Source organism: Hevea brasiliensis, chromosome 6 (assembly GCF_030052815.1).
Source record: "Hevea brasiliensis isolate MT/VB/25A 57/8 chromosome 6, ASM3005281v1, whole genome shotgun sequence".
NCBI lineage: Eukaryota > Viridiplantae > Streptophyta > Magnoliopsida > Malpighiales > Euphorbiaceae > Hevea > Hevea brasiliensis.
Genome location: NC_079498.1, coordinates 106094991 through 106119633, shown reverse-complemented (window position 1 = coordinate 106119633; position 24643 = coordinate 106094991). Strand labels below are relative to the sequence as shown.

At 33.4% G+C, this 24643-nt stretch overlaps 4 protein-coding genes across 11 annotated transcripts; 2 read left to right on the top strand and 2 right to left on the bottom strand.

Annotated features, from left to right (window-relative positions):
* The first annotated feature begins 286 nt into the window (after positions 1-286).
* On the top strand, positions 287-22738 carry LOC110648649 (protein FLX-like 3). 6 transcript variants are annotated; one of them, XR_009149575.1, is made up of 8 exons: positions 287-454; positions 1583-2121; positions 2265-2410; positions 4398-4477; positions 4582-4792; positions 9038-9071; positions 22445-22516; positions 22600-22738. XR_009149575.1 is itself a non-coding variant. In XM_021802946.2 (5 exons), the coding sequence occupies exons 2-5, from the start codon at positions 1592-1594 to the stop codon at positions 4654-4656; spliced, it is 831 nt and encodes a 276-aa protein (XP_021658638.1). In that variant the 5' UTR covers positions 287-454; positions 1583-1591; the 3' UTR covers positions 4657-4905. The 6 variants fall into 6 exon arrangements, 1 of the variants encoding a protein (XP_021658638.1); XR_009149574.1 differs by lacking the exons at positions 22445-22516; positions 22600-22738 and adding an exon at positions 18264-18533; XR_002493611.2 differs by lacking the exons at positions 22445-22516; positions 22600-22738 and adding an exon at positions 9637-9938.
* LOC110648650 (calcineurin B-like protein 10) lies at positions 11265-14052 on the bottom strand. 3 transcript variants are annotated; one of them, XM_058149056.1, is made up of 9 exons: positions 13570-14047; positions 13201-13369; positions 13012-13094; positions 12662-12721; positions 12470-12578; positions 12304-12356; positions 12011-12091; positions 11750-11862; positions 11265-11657 (listed from the first exon to the last, which is right to left on the bottom strand). In XM_058149056.1, the coding sequence occupies exons 1-9, from the start codon at positions 13591-13593 to the stop codon at positions 11603-11605; spliced, it is 747 nt and encodes a 248-aa protein (XP_058005039.1). In that variant the 5' UTR covers positions 13594-14047; the 3' UTR covers positions 11265-11602. The 3 variants fall into 3 exon arrangements, 2 of the variants coding, with proteins under 2 accessions (XP_058005039.1, XP_058005040.1); XR_009149577.1 differs by having other exon boundaries at positions 11615-11657; positions 11973-12091; positions 13570-14052; XM_058149057.1 differs by having other exon boundaries at positions 11265-11862; positions 11973-12091; positions 13570-14052.
* On the bottom strand, positions 14207-17355 carry LOC110648647 (phospholipase D alpha 4-like). Its single transcript, XM_021802944.2, has 4 exons — positions 17206-17355; positions 16556-17116; positions 15239-16442; positions 14207-15084 (listed from the first exon to the last, which is right to left on the bottom strand). Exons 1-4 carry the CDS (start codon positions 17290-17292, stop codon positions 14651-14653), a joined length of 2286 nt encoding a protein of 761 aa, XP_021658636.2. The 5' UTR covers positions 17293-17355; the 3' UTR covers positions 14207-14650.
* On the top strand, positions 20713-22738 carry LOC110648651 (PRA1 family protein F3). The gene is made up of 3 exons (XM_021802951.2): positions 20713-21480; positions 22445-22516; positions 22600-22738. The coding sequence occupies exon 1, from the start codon at positions 20896-20898 to the stop codon at positions 21475-21477; it is 582 nt and encodes a 193-aa protein (XP_021658643.2). The 5' UTR covers positions 20713-20895; the 3' UTR covers positions 21478-21480; positions 22445-22516; positions 22600-22738.
* Positions 22739-24643: the final 1905 nt, after the last annotated feature.

Sequence of the window (24643 nt, the reverse complement as noted above, 5' to 3'; positions counted from 1 at the left end):
AAAGTAAATAATAATTTTATTTAAAAAATATAAAATATTTAAAATTTACAAATTTTAAAATAGTTAAAATTTCATTTTAATTTATTTTTTTTATTAGTATATAGATTTTAAAAAATTTTATAATATTATTTTATTAATAAAATAAAATTTTAAAGATTATATTATAATTTATCTATTAACTTTTTTAAAATTTAATTTAATTATTTAGGTAAAATTGTATCTAATTGATACAAGTTTTGACAATAAACGTAAATTTGCGCAAAAGGGTTTAAAATTTTTCGTGCGATAACGAAATATTTGACAAAGTTGGAGCAACTTGTAATTTACCATTAAAAAACAGGAAAACGCCCCCTGGGAACCTAGCTGAGCGAACAAGCAGTGAGGTTTTTTCTCGTTGTTGGAAGAACATCGATCAAAGCTCCTCTCAAATATCATCTCTATCCTCTTTTCACAGGTTTCGATTCTATTGTTCCCTTTTTTAATTTCCAATTGCAAACTTTAATCCTTTTGCATTTTTTTTATTTTTAATAATTCGTCTGTATTTGAGCATTGGATTATCTATTTATTCTTTACTTCTACTGGCTTTCTCTTTTGCTGTTTTCATTTCTAATACAATAACTTCATTTTTTTTAATAATCAGAAGTCGTATTGGGGTCAATTTTATGCGAATTTTTGCTCAGTATAATTACCTTTTTTTTAATAGTTTTGCTACCACAAATTTATCAGTTCAGATTTTAGGGTTTTTTTTTTTTGATAATTTATGCATATGTTTATATGTGGGAGATCCATATATGGATTGAAGATATGTTTGGTTGGGCAAATTAATGCTTTAGTCCCTATTTTGAGCATTTTTGGTTGGCTGAGAAAATTGCTATTGGTATTATATGCATGCTAGGTTTGTTAATATTTCAAAGTTAATGTGGACAATGAATTACAAACTACTGGAATGAGACTTTTGCAAGATGTTTTGGACTTCAATTGTGCCTTGTAAGTTGGATAGGATTGCAACTTGAAGAAAATATTTCACACCTATTTTGTGCTGTATTGATGGGCTCCAAGTGATGAGAATCCATTCATATTTTGATTCTAGGTTAACAATGTTGTTTGGCCATCTGATTCAAAACTGAAAGACTTTGTTGGGTGTAGCATCAACAAAATCAAAGAAAAATGGAACCATAATGCAATTCCCATTTTTTTCAGAAAATGTTGTCATTTATATGAGAGGACTTAGTAATGGTTTTTATTGATGGTTGTGGGTTTCTCAAGAAAATATTGAATGATGCTCGTTTTAAAGAGATTGTTTGCCTCATTTCACCTGTTTTTATTCCTTTCCTTCATCTTGAATATAAAGTTCTACATTCATGAATTGATGCTGCAGCAATTTATGAAGATATATCTGTAGTTATCTGAACTTCAAAATCTTGTTTGTGAAAGTTCTGGATGTTTGTAATTATTATTATTGTACGATTTTGTTAAAGTGAGGTTGTAAAAGCTTCATAGAGGCACATAGTTACCATATTCAGCTGGAAGCATCTTTATATAGAATATCATCATTTCTTTGCTCCACCTGTCTTTTTGATAGCAACTTAAAATGGCTGGGAGAAATCGTATTCCTCGTGAGGCCTATAATGAACGTCGTGGCTTCCCCCCAGAGAGACCTTTAATTCGCGGCCCTCCTTTGCCACATCCACCTCCTCATCGTACATTGTTGGAGGATGAACTTGAAATACAACATGCTGAAATCCATGGGCTCCTGGTTGATAATCGCCGGCTGATTGAAGATCGAATGGCTCTACAGCAAGAGCTTGGTGCTGCCAAGGAGGAACTTCATCGCATGAATCTTGTCATAGCTGAAATTCGTACAGAATATGAAGTGCACTCGAGGGAGCTTATTGAAAAGGGCTTGAAGCTGGAGGCTGATCTTCGTGCTACTGAACCTTTGAAGAATGAGGCTGTACAACTCCGTGCAGAAGTTCAGAAACTGAATAATGTAAAGAAGGAACTCCTTGGGGAAATTCAGACCCTCAAACAAGAACTTGCAAGATCACAAGCTGATAACCAACAGATTCCTGTTTTGCAGGGTGAGATTGAGGGCCTGCACCAGGAGCTTATGCATGCTAGGTCTGTTCTTGAGTTCATTTTTATTGATAATTCTCCTTTCTATTCTAATGGTTTCCCACCATAAAACCTTTGGCTTCAAACTCTTTATCTGAATTTTAATGTATCGTCTAAATAAATGCTGAAATCAAGATTTTGTGTTTCAGAACTGCTATTGATTATGAAAAGAAGGCAAACATTGAGTTGGTGGAGCAGAGACAGGCAATGGAGAAGAACATGATTTCTATGGCACGTGAAGTTGAAAAGCTACGGGCTGAACTTGCTAGTGCTGATGCTCGACCCTGGGTTACTGGTATGACTGTCATACATGTTCCTTTAAAAGTTTGTTGCATGTGGCATTAGTTGATTTATTCCTGTCTTATTTACTTCATGCCTTCTTGAACTTTTCTGTCCTTCTTAGTGCTGGAGCTCAAAATCAATTTTCAAATTATGTATTAGTGGAGAATAATTTCAATTTTTTTCATTATCTCTAACTTGGTTTATAGAATCAGTTGCCTTACCTGCTAGTGGATTCATCAAAAGTAAGGAGTAAACAAATAAATTAAGTTTGGCTATAGCAAGGCATGATAATCGTCTCCACCCCCCCCCCCCCCTCCCCCTTCTCTCTCTCTCTCTCTCTCTCTCTCTCTCTCTCTCTATATATATATATATATATATATATATATATATATATATATATGTTAGAAAGGCGACACTAAGGCAATAGGATAACCTATAGCCTTAGGTGAGAGGGAAGGTGAGGCGAAGGCCTTTTTGAAGCGAGGTGCCATAGCCTAAATTGCCTATATTACACACGCACACTTTTAACATAAAAATTCATACTTTAAACTAGTTTAATAAGTAAAAAAGCATATTAAAAAGGGAAAAAAATATTATTTGCACTATGTCTACATGTAATATAAGAGAAATTGAAAATAGTGTGTACTTGCATTTCCTTCTTAAGTATATGATGAAAGTGAGATTGTAAAATTGAAATATCATAGCATAAACAACAATACAAATAATAATATGAGTTGTTATATCATTGAATAAAATCTGTAAATTCTATAAGTTCAAACTTTATAGAAATAAGTCATAACAATCTAAATGCAACAAGTACATAAATAACTTGTAACTAAAACAATACCCATCTAACCGAAAAAGCAATCAACCATATTAAAAAGCAAGGAAATGCTATTATCTTGGTTAAGTAAGTTAATTACTATTATTTTGGAATTGTTATATGCTCGTGAGTCAACTAGTCTATAGGCTTATGAGTTGTCACCTAACTTGAATATAAATTTATTTATGACTTGATTTTAAATTTAAGATCAATAAATTTTAATTTATTATATGCACAGAAATACTTGATACTAAATTGAAGATTTGGTTGTTTTTATTGAGATGTTGTTAGGTTGTTTGGGACTAAATTCAAAATCACTAAAATTTCAATGGCAGAATTATGAATTATAAATGAATGGTTTTGGCATGCACAATTAGGCAGCATACAGAAGAATACGTGTCATAGTTGAGTTCAATGAGACATATAAACATGTGGTTAAAGACAATTAGGCAACATATAAAAGAATCCATGGCAAATACACAATACCCATTTAATAAAAACATATCATAAATCACAATGTCCATTTAATAAAAAGCATATCACAACAATACCCATTTAACGAAAAAATCAAAAAGAAAAAAAATTAAATGAAGTGTTGGAACTACTGGAGTGAAGATTGACCGATAGAAGAAGAGAAGAAGAGGAGGAGAGAAAAGTAGAAAAATATTTTTTTTTAAAAAAACCCTGGATGTGCAAGTGCTAGACCTGCTGGTAGGTTGTGCAAATGAGAGGAGAAGAAATATAGAAGAAGAGTAGAGGAGAGAGAGGAAAGAAGGTGAAAGATAAGAGAAAGGTAGGAAGAAAATACCTGGTCTGCTTTGTTTCTCTGGCTGGTGGTGTTCTCTTTTGTGCTCTGGTGGCGTAAATTGAAGACTAAGCTTAGGGTTTTCTTAGTTTTATGCTGTTTAAAAAAAAAAGTGAAAGTGTACATTGTTTTGAACAGGTGTCGCCTTGTCGCCTCAACACCTCTAGCCTTACCAGTCTCAGGCGCTTGCCTTACCTTTACACACACACACACACACACACACACACACACATATTCTTTTCATACAGTTTGTTATTTAGTTTTGACCTAACCAAAATCCTTTTTCCTTTTCAAATTTTGTCATCTTGCTGCTGTTTCCACTTTTTATTTTTTTAAATGTGTTGCTCATCTCTTTATCTTTGATGATTAAAGGTGGGCCATATGGGATGAAGTTCGGTAATCCAGAGAGGGGAATTCCTGCACCTTATGGGGATCGATATGGGGTTCATGTGGTATGTGTGCTCATAATTACAAATTTTCTTTTTTCAGTTATTTATATCATTCAGATTCGTATTTTCACTCTTTTTTAATTCATTTTTCTCTTGTTGTTGCTCAGGTTGCTGCTGACAAGGGTCCTTTGTATGGCCCTGGTCCTGCTTCATGGGATAAGACCCATATGCCTCGTCGTTGAGATGGTTGCTGTTCAAATTTAAAAGGGCAAAGTTGTTATTGTGGCTGCCTATTATCCTGTTGAATATCTCAGTAGGCGAGAAGTACCTTTCATCTTTGTGTGCATGCCAACCAGTACTCTTTTATCTGAATACATTGTTAGTTATTCTAAACTGACTTGAGTTTGGTTATGTTGTTGCTTTGCTTTAGTTAGTAGGCACAATGGTTTCCATTTTATATCCAATAAATTATAGTAATCTGGATTCTGGAATGTTGCAGCTCCATCTTTGTGTGCTTGCGTTTTTTACCTCTATAATATTTGTTAATCTTTTCAGTCTTGTATTGCTTGCCGATTTATATGATTTACTACTTTCATGGAAGCTGAATATTTCTTAAATAGTTTCTTCTTCTTCTTCTCTCTCTCTCTCTCTCTCTCTCTTTTAGTGGCTGGAGTCCAGCACTATAATTTAGTGGCGGACATTTTTGGAGAATATAAGCTTTCTGCCATTAATTGTTGAATAAATTGTCTCTTCTGGCTTTGCTGTGAGAGGGCTTGAAATACTTTAGCTTAATATTAATAGCAAGGTAAGCAATGTAACAATGCCCATAAGCAAGCAGCTGATGCAATTATCAGTTCAGGCAATTCTTTTGTTAAGCAAAATGTGCATGACCTTGGTTATGGGTGTCTTAGGGTATATTTTTCGCAAATGGAATTTGTATGAAGTTCTATCGACTAGTCATAGTGGTGATTACTGTGCATGCCCTTTGTTGTGGGTCAAAAAATCATGGGTAGGATCTCATCACGTGTGACGCTGCAAGCAAGAAGGAAGATCAAAGATAGGTTGGAGGGTTCCTTCTGTCACTGAACCTCCAATGATTAAGTTAGTAAATTAATATAAAATAATAAACTTTGTATAAAATCAAAAATAAATATGGAGTGAGATAGAAAAAAGAGCCTGTTCTCGGAGGGTGGCATGTAGTATTTGTGATCAGGGATGGGTGGAAGCGGGGAACTTTCGAGGGTGCAACTGTGCAAGGATATTTGAACTCCAACAAGATGAACAGAGGGTTACCACTTACCATCGGAGGAATCTCCAGCATGGAGCCTCCAGTGGTTAAGTTAGTAATGGACTGAGTAACGCAAAAGACTCTCTTGCCATCTGCAGTGTAATTGAGAGCTCTTAGCTCTGTGTTAGGCTCATTGTAAATGAGAACGGTATTTTTATGTTAGGACTTTTCCTCACTTGTTAGGCTGCTTGGAGAAGTATTTGTACATATTTGGAAGTATGCTGATTGAGATAGATTACGTCCTCTGGGTGATGGAGTACGTGTAATCATGGAGATGTCAACTGGTTAACGTGTTATGGTCTATTAGGTACCTCTAGGGTGTCCGAGTGATTTGTAGTGTGCATATTTTTAGCCCATGTTACCCTTATTGCTTGAGCTGCACTTATTTAATGCCGGAAGTATGTTGGTTCAATCTATGATGGAAAATTATCAATGGATCCCTGCAATTAAACCATGAATTGCTTAGCTGTAAAGATTTTAATAAGGTGGCATTTGAAGAGAGGAAGTATTGGATGGTTGGGGAGTTGTAGGTATTCACTGGAATGATTTCAGATACTCCTGTTCATATATTCTGTTTACAGGACTGTGATGTTCCCTGCAATTCACCATGAAGTGCTAAGCTGTAAAGATTTCTATAAGGTGGCATTTGTAGAGAGGAAGTATTGGAGGGTTGGGGAGTTGTAGGAATTCACCGGAATGATTTCAGATACTCCTGTTGATGTATTCTGTTTACAGGACCATGATATTCTTTTTTTGAATATGGAGAATTTACTGAAGAGCATTTGTTTCTTACTTTTATGGCTTGTGATTGGTGCTATTCTGGATGAAGGAAAAATAATAATCCAGGTTTAGTTCCTGCCATTGCCTTCGGGGTTTAGATTTTGGAGTTAGTTTGCAAAGTTTTGTATATATTCAGGTGGATATTTAGCTCATTTCTGTATGTATAAACCGGCAGATTATATGATTTGACAACTACTTATACTTGATTTAAGCATATTTGAACTGTAGGAGATTTTAGTTTATTGTTAAGTGGTGCAAGGCTGCAGCATCCCTCCCTCAGTTTTTGAGGGTTTCTTCATTGAAGATTTGGTTGTTAACTCCAGTTAAGTGTTTGATTGGATTTGACTGACTGGCAGTTGGCAGGTGGGCAGTTGAAAATAGAAGTGGTGCTAGTGGAAATGGTGTAAGATATGTGAGTTCTTGGATGGAGTTATTGCAGATCTCCGTCACATTGTTTCAACACTTCAAAATGTCTATGAAGATCAGATAGAAACAACCTAACACTTGCATGCTGGAATTAAACAATAACCATTTCCTCTTTGACAAAATTTCACTTGGGTCTCCAGCCCATCTATGGTGATGCAATAGCCACCACAACCCTAACTCCAGTTCACGCTTTCTAATTCTTCGCTTGATTTGTTCTGCAACATTATTCAGTCATCAAGATATAAACTATGGCCATGTACATGGTTCGAAGCTGCTTCATGCATCAAAATGACCCCAGAATTCTGAAGGACAATGGGCATTTGACGAGAGGCAGACCACTAATACTTCTTAGGCAAGTATTCTGTCTCTGTTATTTGGCTTTCATGGATCTAAAACGTCTTTTTTCCTTGAGCTAATTATAACGAATATTCTATTGTGTTTATTTCCTGTTCTCATATTGATGATTAATGATTAGTCTAGATTTATGTATTTCTAGGTAGTGCACTATAGGTGCATCAGTTCTCACATCAGGTACCAAATGATCCCTTAATTTCATCCTTGCTAAGTTGTAGGCTATAGGTTATTAGTTTCACAGTTGAGCAAGTATAGTTATTGTTAACTACCATCTTTTCAACGCCATCCTTGCTTTATACAAATATCCATTAATGTACTTCTCAAGGAAGACAAGAGATGGTGTTGGACAGGCTTTGTTATTGTGTAGTTGGATAATAGGAGGTTCAGATGATTGTCTTTTGATGCTTCCTACAACTACAAGGACTAGGAAGAGTATGTATTAATGATTGATCAGAACACATTTTAGGCTTTTTCTTGTAAGGAATATGTAAATGGAATGGTCTATGAGGCTGACTTGAAAAGGTCTTAAGTTATTGAAGTGGTTGATTTGATGTCTTCTAAAGTACATCATTTTAACATGAGGCAGTTATAAGAAAGTGGGAAAGCTTCGGTTTGAATGCTGTTTAAGGGTTTCTGTGGATGAGATGAGAGAATAAGGGAATGTTGAATTCGTGATTCTGGTAGTTATATGGCATAACTTACTACAATGGATGTGATTAATTTGGACTGGAGAATTTTTTTTCCCCCTTTATCAGGATGCCCAGTCCAATCAAATTTGGTGGGTTGGGTAGTTGATGCCATACATAGTAACTTATTAGGTATTTACCATTAGAGTTTTGGTTTGAGAAAGATGCTAAGCATTTTGCAAGTTATTAGGTGATTTTTTTTCCCTGTTATCTGTTCTTTAGATTTTTTTTTTCTTTTTTAACTACATTAGCCTTGGAAGTTGGTCTCTTCTTGAAAAGAACTAGACTATTGTTGATGGCTTATGATTGTGTATATCAAGGGAGAAGGGCTACAAATCAATGGAAAGAAATTCTCTTGAAGTGTGAATTTAGGGTCCAGTCATATTGTGAAGGTCACCAAGCTTTTGGTTTTGTGAAAGGATGCCTGCATGATAGCTGATTAACCTCCTTTAAATGTTAATGCCCATCTTATCTTTGACCTTTTTGTCTATTTGAAAGAAATTCTCCTGAAGTGTGAACTAGTGTCTCAGCATAATGTGAAGTTTGGCATGGTTTTTGTCCAGTGAAATAATGACTGCATTACTCTCAGGATAGTTATTCCTACTAAGAATTATATATGGAGACTATTTTTTACATCAAATCCAAAGAAAAAAAAAACAGATTCTTGACTGCAAAGTTTCAAGTTCTTTGGTTTATCAACTGCGCTAGTAGATTTTGACCAACTGAGCTAGTAGATTTTGATCAAGGCAGTATATTTTTATTGAACAATATGAGGATAAACTAAGACAAGGTTGTGGTTCACTATCTAATGTTTGGGTTATTGCAGTGTAGCCGTAGAGGGGTCATCTGAGGTCATGCAGGTTCAGTTATATGAATATTTGGTCTTGTACTTAAATAAAACTGCCATACGATTATATAAGCAGAAGCAAGATCATTATTCTTAAGCACAGTGTATTTATTTTTATTTGATTGGAACTTTCCTAAGATAATATATATGATGCAATGTGCTTGTTTCTAGCTTTTCATCTTGTCAATTGAAGTTGCAATTTCTGGATTTCTTCTAACTGTGTTTTCTTTAATATTTTGCAGATTGAAAACTGGTTGTGAAGGCAGAGAAAGTCAGGTATTTTCTTTTTTTTATTACTATTCCTTTTTTTTTTATACCAGCCCTTCCACCTAGGAGTGAGCTGTATTCGGCTCAGACCAAAATAACCAACCGAACCGAATAAATTCAGAATTTGTTTCGGTTTATTTGAAAAATCGATTTGGTTTCGATTTTTAAAATTTGCAGTTTATTCAATTTGGTTCGGCTTTTAAAGATGAAAAAAATTGGTCGAACCAAACTGAGCCAAAATAAATATTATTTAAAAAGTCCTATTATTCTTATGTAGCATGTGGCTTAGTGGCTAAGAGGTGATATAAACCCGACAAGTTCTAGTCTTGCAATCTGCATCATGCTTTTTTGTTTTAACAACTTAACTTTCTAAATAAATAACGTCTGTCCATTTAAAAAGATTTGAGCCGATAAATCATTATTATATATTTATAAGTTTCTCACTTCTTATTCTCAGAAAACCTTAGCCACCCATGCCTAACGCCACCTCTGTTCATCTCCCTCTTCTCCCTTCTTTTCCTCTCTTCTACTCCTCTTCGTTTCATCTTATTTTTGTCCTCATTTCGCCGCATAGAAATTAGAAAGGCCATTGACGCCGCTGCCATAGAGAAAGGCCATCGATGCCGCTGCACCTCATTTCTGTTCTTCTATTCTTTGTGTTCTTCAAGGGATTTGGAGGACCTTTGAGGTCTACAGTGTCAGTTTATTTGCGAGAGATTTGAAGGACCTATAGTCTGCGTCCATGTTTAGATTCGGAGGATCAACAGTTCTTGGTTGTTTTGATTTACTGAATTTTGAGATGTGTATTTAGTTGTTATGCTGATAATTTATCAGGGCCTATTTGACAACTCTTTTAACTATTTTCCTATTTTATAATCTGGAATTTAACTGGTTCACTAAAAGTTTTTGTTAAAATTAAAATAATGTTGTTCATCAATTTGTAATTTTTTGGTTGTGATTTGAGCATGGAAAAAAGAATGGAGATTTGAAACCAATTTATTTTGATTTGATTCGGTTCGGTTTATAAATTTATGCGAAATTCGGTTTTAAGTTTATTCGGTTTGATTCAAGCTCGGTCCAAACTTCTAGCCCCACAAGGCAGCTTGACACTGCATTACCCCACTTCTGTCATGGAGGAGGTGCCATCAAAACAAAGAACCACAGAAAGGGAGGTTTTAGTCTTCTGTTTTATGTATATATAAAGCAAGTTTTCTGTTTTCAATAATGATTTAATCGGGAAAAACGACTGCTGATATGATTTATTTCTAAAAAGGAATGAGAGTAATTTAGGGGTGAGCATTAATTGGTTAATAACGACTGAGATTTGGTTAATTATTTTGGTTCAATTTTGGCTCAATTTGGTTTAAAATTTTAATCTATCTTGCTTTTTGGTTTTCAATTTGGTTGAGTTTCTCAGAACAGAACAAGTTGATTATTCTGTTTCGATTTATTTGAGAGAGTAGCAGATGAATTTGAGAAAAGTGAAATAACCTTACTTCCACTCCTTTTATTTTATCATTTCTCCTCATTCACTACCACCCCTCCCATTCTTTCCAACATGGTGTTACCTTATCGCTCTATCTCTGTCGGTGTGATGGTGCCGCCTTCTCTTCTGCCACTCCTCTTGCTCAATCTTTGCATGTTGCTGCCATCTCTCTCTCCATTGCCGCTCTCATTCTTACTCTTAGGCAAGCATGTGTTAATCAAGATTTAGTGCTTATTTTAAGTCATTAATTGATAATTGTATTTGGGTGTCAGTTATGTTCTGTTCTTTGTTTTTTTTTTTTTCGTCGTTATTTATATTTCTTTTTATTTCAAATTCTGCTTAGTTAATCACAGAGAATAAATGGTTGCAATTTCGTGTTTCTTTTCCAAAGGTCCAAACCAAGAAGGTACAGTTTTTTTTTTTTTTTTGGCTTGGCTCAGTTTGATTGGTTATTCTGTTTGGTTCAATTTTAATGCTATTAAAATTCAGTTATTTTGGTTTTGCTAAAATTTGAACCCAATTTATCCAACCAATGCTCACCCTTGAGAATAATAGAAGCAACATTCTCATTTCAATCCAATTTTATTTCAACGAATGAAAAGTTCTATGGTCCAAAATAGCAACAAACTTGTACAATAATTACGAGTTTGTGACATGGAAAGAAAATTTTAATGAGTATCATAACATTTGCCAATATGGGTGGGAAAAAAAAAACGAAAAGAGAAGAGCCAATTAGTTTTAATTCAGTGGCTTTGAAGTTGTTTTCAGGGAGTTGTATTAACAATTTAGAACCGTAAGGTATAAAGTTCGAGGAAATAATAAAATAAAATTAAAAAGAAACAATGAGGGAGCTTTAGCTATCCGACGATTAAAATGTATGACCCACCAATTGAGGAAAAAGAAAAGGCAGCGTGAACAGTGTCAAAACTTGGGGTTACATTCCAAGTGCCGTTGCAACTGAAGGTTTTTTTTTTTGTGGGATGCATGAGAATATGCTAATCTGTTGAAGTTGTCTTCAATATTTTGGCTTAGCAGAAAATTGCAGCCAAAAGTTTCAGTCATCAACTTCAGTGTTGAAAATAAAACTGGGAAATGCTGTGGTGATATCCCTGCAAAATAATCATTTACATTAAGTTCTTCAATGAACAAAATCTTAGCAACGTCAAGGCTCCGACGATGCATGTGGAAGGAAGCCAGTTACATTAAGTATGGAAGAGTCATGTGCTTCAAAAGGGTTGGGTTCTGAACAACAAATGCCTTCCATTCGTCTTTATTAATCTGACCATCGTTGTCGGCGTCAGCATCGGCAAATGTCTGAGCAAGGAAAGCAGTAACCATTAACTATTCACAGGCAAATGTCGGGGAAAGAAGGAAGAAGGGGAAGCTTTCTTTTTTAATTTTAAGATGAAGAAAGTGAAACTAACAAGAATACACAGTTTTAACAATGGAAATCTCTCTCCACCTTATCGATGATTGCTTCAAGATATTGCTCTGAAAGCTGCAAGTCAGATTCCAGAAAGATGGCATTTAACATTTGCCGGACCTGAAAACTACCATAGAAGTCAATGGCTAAGCCTACAACAATGTTGCAGATACATCGGATATGACTATCAGTAGCTGTACTATTAAAATATCAACTAGAGAATGGATGATTCTGAGGCAAAACCTTACTTTTTCTCTACTGATTAACAGCAAAGCAAGCATTTCAAAATAAAATCAATACTGCACATACGAACCTAGGGAAGAGATACTCACTTCTTCCCGTCCGATATATCCAGTCTCTTTCAAATCATACAACCTAAATGCGACTGCATAAAACCCAAGTGACAAAGAAACCAATGTATTTTAACATTAAATGTCCTGGTTCTAGTCACAGAAAATCAACATCTGAATTAAAAGGTTCCTGCACCAGGAAACTTACAGTCAATTTTGTCCTCTAGAGAAGCTCTAGGATGAAAAACGTTGAGTGAATGCACAAAATCCTCGAATTCAATCGCCCCTTTTTTCTTCTCATCAAAAAGATCAAATATCTAGAAAAAGAAAAGGAAAGAAAAAAAGGGTTGGCCACTTAACAGAAGGTGAAAGATAATGGAAGAGAGGTTGGTGAATTTACCCTGTCCAGGAAAAGGTTTCTGCTTGATGCAGTTCTCAATAAGGCCAACTGGAGCTCTTCCTTCAAATGAAAAGGGAACAAAAAGAGAAGTGTCAAGGCAAAAATAATATCAAGCAATCCTGCATACATCGATTTTTTTTTACCATAATGCCTTATTAATAAGCTTAGCTTAACTCAGCTTACACAAACCAAATGGGTTATACTGGAGATTGGGTAGTTGATCACTAATTAAATTCACATTCCTCATGGCCAAACAAACAAGAATTTTTCTATTCTTGGGGGAAGCAAGGAGGGGGGCTGGGGGGAAGCAGGCGATGAATTGAGAGGACAGAGAGATAAGAGAGAGATACCTTGTGTAGAAGGCCATCATCAACAATTGAACTACTCAACTTCTTGAATAGATCAAGCAATGCCTCTACCTCATTGACTGAAACTGCAACATCACCCCAATAAAAGGTGACAAAAATCTCAAAATAGTCAACCGCAACAAACTATCACAAACATAACCTATACATATTCACTGAGGCAAAGATACAAACACAGAGTTGTGCTAGCAATGCGATTGAGGTCATTGAAGCTGTAATGGTGCTTAGGAGGAAGACGGTGGAAATTAAAGCAACCTAGAAAACTGAAGATCACAGTTTCTATTATTGCTTTAAACACTGCACAAAGTTTTTCGCTTGGGGTGAAGTAGCTTGATCTCTTATCCTTTCATGCCAAAAACCAAATAAAAGGAAGATTATATAATCTAAGAGTGAATGATGGAAAAGCAAAGAAACAACAAAAATCTTGATGGGTTTTCTTGCTTCTGCTCCATTTTTAATGTTTAAGGGAAAAGGAAAGATTTTTTTTTTTTTTTTTTGGATATTTTCTTGGTTTCTAAGAGAGAAAAGGAAGAAAGAGAGTACCAGTGAGCTCCTAGTTGAATCCATATTTGGAAATAACAAATTAGCAAGAGGTAGAAGAAAGAGAGAAATTTATCTTTATCAGATATCAACATCAACTATCACTTGAAAGGACTGAAATTCAGGTTACTTGTCGTTTTGGCAACTAGCAGTAGTAGTAATAACAAATCAATATAACTTGATGAATCCTTTTTTCCCCTTCATCAACGAATAAAGATAAGGGTAGCACCATGATTGAAGTAATGGAAGCACAAAGATTTTTATTATTGGCCAATGGAAGAAAGTGTAATGTGAATTGATGGCCCCTCTTTGTCACATTCTATAGCTGTTGCTTCAAGCCAGTTATTCAGAAGATGACAACCCATGGCTCTACCAGTCCACCTCTTATAATTCCCTGCGCTTGCCCCATTTATCTTTAATTTATGGATTATTAGTTATATTAATTTCTTATATTTCCATAACAAATTTTATGTTGGAACCTCATTAGTTTTCCTTTGCACATCCATCATTTGAATACTTAAAACCTCATTTTTGTTCTGGGATTTCATCCTATATTATCTTTACAATACAATTTAAATTACAAACTCATTCTTTTGGAAGAAAATGATGTCACTTGGCTATAAAACATCAAATTGGCGCATGCAATCTTCAAGATTTCCTGAACTTTTTCTTTATATATACAAATAATATTCAATATGCAATAAAATTTTATACCCATATCCCTTTTTCAGGGGATAATGGTAGAATTTGGTGGTGGTTCAACAGATGTAGGAATGTGATGTGGGCACATTCTTCATAAATTATTATAAAGTTAGTGGATGGAACCACTTTGTCCATGCATTCATAATTTTCTTTTCAATTATTGATTTGTTTTGTACAAGCTAATTCATTTATGCTTACATCATCATTTTTTTTTTTGTCAAATCCTTACATCAATTTCTCATACATTACTTCAGTAACATTCAAAGACTTGAGACCCCATTTTGTTTAAGCTTATGTAGCCACAGCAGTCGTATTCAGCAAATCTTAAGCAAATAAAATAGAATTGACTTAGAAATTAATTAATCAAGCAATCTATTCAGGGCTATGTAGTGAAAATAGGAGGAAGCACCTTGGAACTTCTACCTTTCACTGGAGTTTTTGTATCAGGAAAGTTACCATTTCCATCAACAAGATCCTCAACAATACCTTCCATTGTTACATTCACAGGATAATTCACTAAGTGCACACCTTCCATGTCTACAACTTCTTCGCCACTGTAAATTTTCCACATTGCTTCCCCTAATGAATAAGTTTTTTGTACACATTCCAAACTTTGGGGCTCTAGGAATATTTCTTCAGCCAAGCTAGTATGCTCATACCACAGTGACATTCTGTATGCTTGAATATCACTAGGGCTAGTCTTGTTTCCATCATTTTCTGGTTGATAGCATCCTATTGCAATCTCAGTGTCACGTTGCCCATCCATTGATCTTTGATTCACGTTTGCAGATCCTATTAATATGTATGCATCGTCCACTGCGAAATTCATTAGAAACCAAAGAATTAGTAATAATCTATTAATCAAGCGTCTATATTCTAATGCTAGAAATCAAGAATTCAAATTCTGACAATCCTGAAAGTGGGGGAAATAAATAAGGAAAATCGAGATGGGGCAATATTGATATTATACCTATCATGAGCTTGGAGTGAACATAAACCATGAACCTCCTATGCTTTTGTGCATTCCAGTATTGTGTTGAGGGATGGGGTGAGTATGGAGGCACAAACTCTCCCTTCCTCTCCTCTTCTCTATTAGCAAGGCAGAAGAAGTTCAAAAAATCTCTGGGGTGCCCCATCTGGTCGCTTTCTTGTAATGCTTCTCCTATTAGTCTATACATCATTGCCATAGTTTCTCTAGTCCAATGCAATATATCCTGAACTGGCTCACTCTCAGGAACCCCTTCAGGCCACATGGGAATTAATACATACACTGCAAATCTTTCTTTTGCTTTGATCTTGTGAACTATCTTAAGTGCAATTTCAATTGGGATCAAATTGCTGCATCCACAGTGCCTATCTTTATCCCACAAATGACATCCTCCAATGAAGTATTGGTTCTCAATATATATAAACCTCTCTGCACGCCTGATTGCTTCTACATATGCTTCATGGATACTTCTCTCCACGGTTAAGTTTCTTGCCATTTGGGTTGCTGAAACGTGGTCTATCGATCGAAAGACTTGAACTTTCCAATTTCTGTCATTGGAAACGCTTGAAGAAACAGTTAATTGGTGTGTAAGATTTGCTATGGAGCTAGTGGGGAGTAACAAACAAGGGTCACATTGTTTACTCCACCTTTGCTCAAAATTGGTAAGTACATCCCAAGCAGCCTCACCAGCAACGCAAGCATGAGTATCATGCCACGGCTCTCTTGGCCCTCCCTTGTGCAAGCAAGCTCCAGCAATATTTGTCTGATAGAAATCACAACAATGTGATTCTTTATTGAGTGTTTGAAACAAAGAATGTTGTTCTGTGTCGAACCGGCCATCACAAAGATCTAATCCTCCAACGAAGCTCATGATTTCTCTATCATTTATTGAATCATTATTTGCTCGAACATCCACCGTTATAGTCTTTTGATGGTGAGCAAACAAAGTAGGGAACTTGTGGTGCAATCTTGGACATAATCTGCATACTACTTTGGTGTGTTTGAAATACGCAAAAGCATCCTCATCATGAGTTCCCATCACACCTTTGTTCTTGATAACTGGCAAGGATGTTTCATCATTCCAAATCATTATTCTCACTGCTACACCTTCCTCAGCTTTCCTTTTCAACAATTCTCCAAGCTTTACTCCTCTTGCTTCTTGTATTTCTGTTTCAGGATCCCTAACCTGCATATGTTTAGTTTATTATATTTTATTAAATATGAATTGTACACCTTTCAAGGGATTTCGGGCGAAAATTAATAAGGAAAATGAAGTAGTTGTTCAAAGTCTTCGCTTACTAGCACCATTTTGGGATTGAAAGACCACCCTGCAATGTAAATTAAATGCTTTGCACCCTCAATAGCTTTACAGACATCCTCCAATAATTTTCTTGGAGACCCACAAAGAGCAAGAGGAGGTTGAAAGGAAGAGCAATGGTGAGCATCTTGATAAAGTGTGACATGGCAATTGGATCTTTGAGGAAATGAAGCATTTCTTAGTCCCTGGAATTGATCATTTCTGATTATCCTTGTCCAAGTTGGCTCAAGTTCTGCTGGCTTAAACCATAACATGAACCTGAGCTTGAGTTCAGGATTTGGCTTCCCATTTTCCATTATGAGTGGGAAGAAGCCATTAATCAAAGTTGCTTGGGTGACAATCTTGTGTGCTTGGATTTGAAATTTTCCCAAGATGGAGCACTTTGTTTTCAGAGTAATGGTGATGGTTGAATCCAAATGGTGAGCACAAAGAATTTGAAGGGTTTGGTTCCAAACTCGATCTCGTTCAGGACTTGTCTTCGCCACCTTTCTCTGGTCTATCTTGATAGTCACATATGTGGGCTTTCCATTTACATATAGACACTAAAAATTTTGTAAAAAAAAAAAAGCTGTATATCTTAATCAAAATTAGCCAAAAAAAAAAACTCAAAAAAGAAAATAAAAATACTTACATTGAAGGGAAATGGGGGTGTATAAGGTGTTGCATCAAAGATTGTAACTTCAAGTGTTCCATGGAGGAACTTTTGATTTGCTTCCATTGCCCTAGGCCTTAAGCAATTAATCCTCTAGAGAGAGAGAGAGAGATGGTAATTCAGTTATAATTTGGCAGTTTGGATTTGGGGGTGATATGTATATATATATATATATCAGGTGATTTGTGTATAAAGGTTGGTAAGTGTGTTTTTACAAATTAACAAGCAAATGAAAACTTAGAATGCAATTGAATGTGTTGGCAGCTTTGGAAAAACTTGTGAAATTTCTTCATTAGCTAGTCTTAGAGGCAACCTTCAACTCCATCTTCAAGATTTTACTTGAAGTTTTTATTCTCAAATCACACTTTTGTCTAAAGAAGAAAGGTATTTAAATATGTATTTACAATCAATATGCACATGTGATTTAGATAAATTTTCTATAAGTTTTCGTTTATTTTGTGAAAATATTTTTTAAAAAATATTTTTTATATTTTTTAATTTTGAGTATTTAAAAAATTAATCAATAGAAAATATTATTCTAACTAAAGAAAAAACTAAACAGTTTTCAAAAAATGATTCTCTCTTTTTAAATACTGATGTATACATTACACAAATATATAATATTAATTTAATATTATAATCAAATGATGCAAAACATTTTTATGAAAAATATTTTTTTAAAAAGTAATTTTATAAATTATTTGTCCCCTTAACTTTAAAGTATATATATATTCTTGTCTCCTTCTTTATTCCAAATTTTGGTGTATAGTAAATCATTACCCCCAATCATCAGAGGATGAAAAAAAAAATCCTGATGGGCAAATTGATATTCTCATGTGCTACCAAAGAAAAGGCAAACAAAAAACATCATTTCCTTTCTATCACTTCTTATGCTACCACACAACCCACTATCACTTAAATTACTTTTTCTTGATTTGGCACTTCCCCTTCACCTCACCATTCACCACCCATAGCATGCATGCAACCGTTTTTTCATTTGATGATGTGGCAATGCCTGATTAGCTGGGTTCTTTTAGGTGCAATGTCAGATGCCACCTGGAACTGTCATTGAGCTTTTGGATATCAGAAGAATGGAAAGCCATGAGCTTTATAACGTGGCCAAGCTGGCCGGCCTCTGTGGTACTCTGCCCTTCTGCCGTCCATTATTGCCGTCCCTACCACGGTTAGTGAGGTCTCGTCTACGTAAGAGTCCAACTTATATGAGTTTGAATTGAAGGGCAGTTCCTGCAAAAGTGAGGAAGAATAAAAGTTTGAAGGGCAGTTACTAGTGTCCTGGGGCCAGTGACCCAAAATAATAATAATAATAATAATAATAATAATAATAACAATAACAATGTACGGATATAAATATATATATATATATATATAAGAAAGCATTTTAAAATATATAACATTTTCATTTATGATATTACCTTAGTACGTGATATTCTTTCACATTATATTCTCTATTATATATAAATTATAAATTATTTAATAATTATTTTATTAATATTATAATAAATAATTATTATTTTAAAATAATTTATAATATATATATATATTTTAACTATTTATAATATGAAATTTTATTAAAAGGCTGGAGAAATAAAAATAATAAAACATAAAATTTCATCTGACACATTCTCTTTTATAATATTTATACATGATATTTTCTATTATATATAAATTATAAATTATTTAATATTTATTCTATTAATATTATAATAACTTATAATATATAAATATATATATATATATTAATTAATTCTATTATAAAATTTTTATTAAAAAGTTTAAAAAATAAAAGTAATACAAATAAAAATTAAAATAATTAATAAAAATTTAAAATATTACATTATTTTTATATATTAAATTAAAATAAAAAATATATAAATTAAAATTATTAATAATCACGTGCTATATAATTCCCTAATTATATTATAGAGTTGTTAATATATTATATGAAATAACAAACCAACAAGTGTCAATACATATATAAATTCAATTATTAAATTTTTAAAAAATAAAACTACTTGATGATTATTTGATAATTGTAGTTTTTTTTATCTAAATACTTACTCTTTATTGATTTATCATTTCATATGAAATATCCTATATAAAATTACTGATATATTATATAATTACTTGAGTTGAAGTTTTAATTTTTTTTATTAAAAAAATTATATTTTAAATATCAAATAGAATAATCCAATTCACAACAATTATTAAAAGAAAATTTTCTCACCTATATGCTTTAATTTAATGATATTAAAATTATTTTAAATTTATAAAATATGATTAAAATTATTTTCAAATTAATTATAAAGAAATTTAATTTTTCTGAATTAGAAAAAAATATTAATCTCCCCACCTTCCACTTAAAAGTTTTAACACATTTCCATAATCTCTTAAAACTTTTAATATTAATATTTAAATTTCTAAACTAAAATTAAGTTTTAATACAATATTAAAAATTAAGTACTTAATTATTTCTCACAAGCTTATAAAAACATGAATTATTAAAATGAGCTTTTCTTAATTTTTTTTATTCTAAATTATTTATGTATAAACCTATCTCTTAAACCTTCTAACTTTAATATTAATATTAATTTTATAAATATTTTTTATTACATATATGAAGTTGAATATGAGTATCTCAAGTTAAGTATAACATACATCCAGCTATCACTATATCACGCCACCACTATTAAATAATTTATAAATTTAGTCTTAAAATTTAAGTTTATTAATAAAATAATTATTCTATTTAAATTGACCATTAATTATAAATTAAATAATTAAAATACTTATCCTATTTTTAATTAAAACAATTTAATTATTAAATAGTTCTACGTATGCTATTATTATTATTTTTTTAAAAATATTAAATAATCATCGCATTCAAAGATTTTAGAATTAAAATTTATAATGTCCTAAAAAAGAAAATTAAAATTTATATTTAAAGAAAATAATTGTACTTATTTTATATTATATCTAAAAAATTTGAAGAAAAAATAATTGAAAATTAAATTTTTATTTTTTTATATTATCAAACACATAATTAAAGTGTAATATATTTATAAAATCTACCGATTTTATCACCGTCCTTACATTATCTTTCTTATGTTTAGTATTTTAAAAGGCAAATCCTTTAGAAAATGCTAAAATCCAATTCATAGGTCAAATAATAATTTTTTTTTAATAAAAAATAAATGAGCATATATAGACTCAGAAAAAAATATGTTCTTAAATATTAAAAAAAATAATTAATTAAATAATACATTAATAAAATATTAATATTTTTTTTATTTAAAGCTGTGATTGAAAGCCACAGCATATCATGATCCAAATTATGCTAATTTAATTTAAAGTATAAAATCCAAATGGCAAAATGATAAGATTTCAGCTCGCTTATATTAAATTATCATATGCTGCCGACGTTTTCTGAAATTCCCTCAAAAGTGTTAGATCTTATTGAGAGGATTATGAAATATATTAATTAATAGTTTATAAATTTTAGATTACCATAATTAAGCTGTTGGGTTGGGTTAATTATTATATATAAAAATCTAGTCCTCCGCCCTTTATCACCCTCCCACGTAACGTTCTCTCTTTGACGCCATCACCAACAGGTCAAACCTCGATACCCAACAAAAACTCCACCGGAAAATGACCACATACGGCACAATCCCAACCTCGTCGTCTCCGGGAGCCACCACGAACCTCTCGTACATATCTCGAGCCAAAGAAAGGATCAAAGAGGGACTAGGTACTCGCAGACCATGGAAAATAATGTTCAATTTCCATTCTTTGAGGCTCCCTGCAAATCTATCAGAAGCTCTGGCTCGAGTGAAGACGAACGCCGCCTACTTTCGCATGAATTACGCCATAATAATACTAATAATCGTGTTCTTGAGCCTCCTGTGGCACCCAATCTCGCTTATAGTGTTTATAGTGATGATGGCTGCGTGGCTGTTCTTGTACTTCCTGAGGGATGAGCCGTTGGTGGTTTTTGGCAAAACGATCGACGATCGGGTGGTGTTGATCGTACTGGGGGTGCTGACTATAGTGTTCTTGTTGCTGACACATGTGACTTTGAATGTTCTGGTGTCGCTGCTAATCGGAGTGGTTGTGGTGGTGGTGCATGGGATTATAAGGAAGACTGATGATTTGTTCTTGGATGAAGAGGCTACTGGGTTGATGAGTACTTCCGGTGCCGGTGCCGGTGGTGCTTCCTCTTCCTCTTCTTGATTTGTGAGGTTTCTTTTTGTGTTTTTTTGGTGGGCGTGTTGATTTATATAATCATATTAGTCATGATGAGATGAATTAATTCCAACATATTTGTTTTGTTTTTAAGTTTGGTTTTCATTAATTTTGATTTTCATTTGTAATTGTAATTTGAATTTTTGAAGTTAGTGGAATATTTGATAGAATTCTAGTTCTCTGGTTCAGTTCTTGGAATTTTCTTTTCCTCTTCTTGGACTTGTCATTTGGGTTTTAGAATCTTGATTTGAACGGTGGGTGTGAAGAAACATGGAGAAAAACTATTAGCTGGATTAATCCCTAAAATGACTGCTTTGATGGTGCTTGTAATTGACAGTTTTTGTATTGTAGCTCCCATTTTTCTCTCCTTTTTCTGGTTTTTGTTTTCTAAAATATATATATATATATATATGAAAATTAGGAAAATCACTTTTCCTCTTATTTGAAAACTAATTAATTATATTTTTATTAATTAATTTTTATATTTAAAAATATAATAATTAAAAAATTAATATTATAATATTTTATTTTAAAAAAATAAAAATATATTAAAATAATATAATTCTGTGGGAATTAAATTGGATTCATATGAAGCGTTTATGATTTAGGGTAAAATTCAAAGCAAAACTAATTAAAAACTTGCACACACATCAATTTTCATTCTATATAAGGTGGAAAAGGTCCCATCCCATTTTGTAGAAAATTATCATACCTGTCAACCTCTTTCGCCGATCCATTTAGTTTGCCTCGACAAGAAAATGGGAATGAAAATGGATTTCTCCTTGGCATCCCATTCCTGTTCATCTTCAGAGTTGAACATAGCTGAAAAATATGTCTAGATTGGATTTCATTTCCTCCCTAATGAAAGAGTGCCAAACACGAGATTTGTACCTGTCTGTAAATGCTAGTAAAATATATATTTCTGAATAGATTTTCCTTTGTCGCTCACATTTAGGGAGTAGAATTTGATCCTCAAGCTAGATCCACAGAACTTGCAAGATCAAATTCAAGGAGAAATGTAAACCAGGTACATGGTCACAAGTTTCACTAATTTGAGATTATTGCTTCCACTAGGTATCAGATGGTTGACTCACATTTCTTCTTGTGCAGGGAGTAGAGCCTATGTGGTTGTTGATAAACGAACTCAAATGGCTTCTAATGCCCAAGAAATTAACGTCAAAGTGATGATGGTATTTGCTGATTTATGCATCAATTGATATTTAAATGAGTATGAACTAAGTTTGAATCTCATCCTTTCTTTCTCTTCCACTCACTCATAGTTGAAGTTGCCTTTCTTTTTTTTTTTTTTTTTTTCAACGAGACAAGAAGATATTTCATTAAAAAGGATCATAGATACAAGGCCCTAAAGCTCATAAGAAAATAACTTTACTATAAGTTTATAACCCAGATCCATTAACCACAATACCCAATCAGCTCACTAGGAGAAAAGGGGTAGCACCTAAACCTTCAACCTCCCTGAGCGAAGCAAATCCATCTTCCGTAGCACAAAACATCAGTCTTCCATGGTGAAAACTGCAAAAGAATACAAAAATGGCATATAGGGAGACTCATCAGAAAAAGGGGAAGACATGCATCCCTTTCAAACCCACCACGTCACCTTTCTCCCCAAAGGGAAAGGGACAAGCCAATCTTTGCAATAGAGCTCAAGAAAACCTAGGGCTAGAATCAGTGCCGGATTTAAGCAGGAAAAAGCTTGGCAAGATGGACATCTCATTTTCGTATAGCCCTAACGAAGATGAAGACAACAACCGCCCTATACCATCACTGCCATAAATGCCAACCGACGAGAGAACACCCCAATGACAGACTAAAAATAGATGAGCCAATCTATTATGGAACCCTCTCATTGATGTATAAATCTGGCAAACCAGCAAACAACCTACACCAAAAATATACAGGGTCACCTGACAGGAGGATGAAGGTGGATCCACCCTTCAGATGGGAGGAGGGACCTTCCCTTGCCCAAAGGACACGGGAGGGTTACTGAGAATCTATCGTCAAAGAAAAACTTATAGGGAGAAGTTGGACACTCTCTCACTAGCCCTGTTTGATCATAGTCAATGTATATAGCATGGTTTCTCTCCTTATTTGGAAAGATTGTTCTTGAAGATGATGGGTTTGGAATTTATATCTTTTCAAATCAGCAATTTACTAGATTGAGATGATTTAAAGATTTTGTATTCTCATTTTATCTTTTTCATCTTTGCACAATTTATAAAATTTCAATTGCATCTTATTTTTTATCTTAGAAAACCTTCCTTATCCCCTTACCTTAACCTCTCCCATACAGTAGTAATACACCCGAAGTCCTCCATCGTCTCTCACCTCGCATCACAATAAAACCTTATTTGAGTACGTTTTTGGTTGCTGCTTGAGAAAACATGGAATGGTTATCGGTTATTTCCATATTGCATTTTATGAAAATTTGGTGGACGTAGTCATCATTCTAAAATGGTTCAGGCCTCACCTGAGACAAGTTTGGTCACATTGTGGGCATTCCCTGTGGGTGAGCATTATTCGGTTCAAATAGAATAAATCGAATCGAACAATCTTAATTCGGTAATTCGGTTCGATTTTTAAGATAATTCAATTTGATTTAGTTCAGTTTTATATTACAAAAATTTCAGTTATTTCGGTTTGATTTGATTTTGAAGAGAAAAAATTGATTAAACCAAACTGAAACGAATAGTTTTATTGATTTTTGAATTGATTTATTTTTATGAGAAATTTATGAATTATATGTAATTTTATATATCTAAATTGTTTAATTTCATTAATTAATGGTTATTAGGTTCAAACCAATGTCAATATCATACTAAATAACTTGAAAATCAAGTCTAAATTAAAAAATCAATCAAAAATCAAAACCGATCGATTTGAACTGAACAGAACTAAAATAGAGCAGTTCGATTCAATTCGATTTTTTATCAATTTCGATTTGATTCGATTTCTAAAATATATAATTTAATTTTCATTATTTAATTCGATTTAGTTCGATTCAGTTGAACCGAATGCTCATCCTTAGCATTCCCTTTTCTGCTTATTAAATCTAAATTTATACTGCAGTCATTTCTTAGTTTCCATCTTTCAATTTAAAATAGGATTTTTTTTTTAAAATCTTCGTTTAGAAAAA

What these genes read in the sequence shown, in the direction of transcription:
- LOC110648649 (XM_021802946.2), top strand. Translation starts at nt 1,592, where the DNA reads ATGGCTGGGAGAAATCGTATTCCTCGTGAGGCCTATAATGAACGTCGT. An exon ending in CAGGAGCTTATGCATGCTAG is followed by an intron (nt 2,122 to 2,264) that starts GTCTGTTCTTGA and finishes TTTGTGTTTCAG; the next exon opens with AACTGCTATTGATTATGAAA. An exon ending in ATCGATATGGGGTTCATGTG is followed by an intron (nt 4,478 to 4,581) that starts GTATGTGTGCTC and finishes GTTGTTGCTCAG; the next exon opens with GTTGCTGCTGACAAGGGTCC.
- LOC110648650 (XM_058149056.1), bottom strand. Translation starts at nt 13,593, where the DNA reads ATGGATTCAACTAGGAGCTCACTG. An exon ending in CATTGCTAGCACAACTCTGT is followed by an intron (nt 13,095 to 13,200) that starts GTTTGTATCTTT and finishes GTGATGTTGCAG; the next exon opens with TTTCAGTCAATGAGGTAGAG. An exon ending in ATGACTCTTCCATACTTAAT is followed by an intron (nt 11,658 to 11,749) that starts GTAACTGGCTTC and finishes ATTATTTTGCAG; the next exon opens with GGATATCACCACAGCATTTC.
- LOC110648647 (XM_021802944.2), bottom strand. Translation starts at nt 17,292, where the DNA reads ATGGAAGCAAATCAAAAGTTCCTCCATGGAACACTTGAAGTTACAATC. An exon ending in CACCCCCATTTCCCTTCAAT is followed by an intron (nt 17,117 to 17,205) that starts GTAAGTATTTTT and finishes CAAAATTTTTAG; the next exon opens with TGTCTATATGTAAATGGAAA. An exon ending in TCAATCCCAAAATGGTGCTA is followed by an intron (nt 16,443 to 16,555) that starts GTAAGCGAAGAC and finishes AAACATATGCAG; the next exon opens with GTTAGGGATCCTGAAACAGA.
- LOC110648651 (XM_021802951.2), top strand. Translation starts at nt 20,896, where the DNA reads ATGACCACATACGGCACAATCCCAACCTCGTCGTCTCCGGGAGCCACC.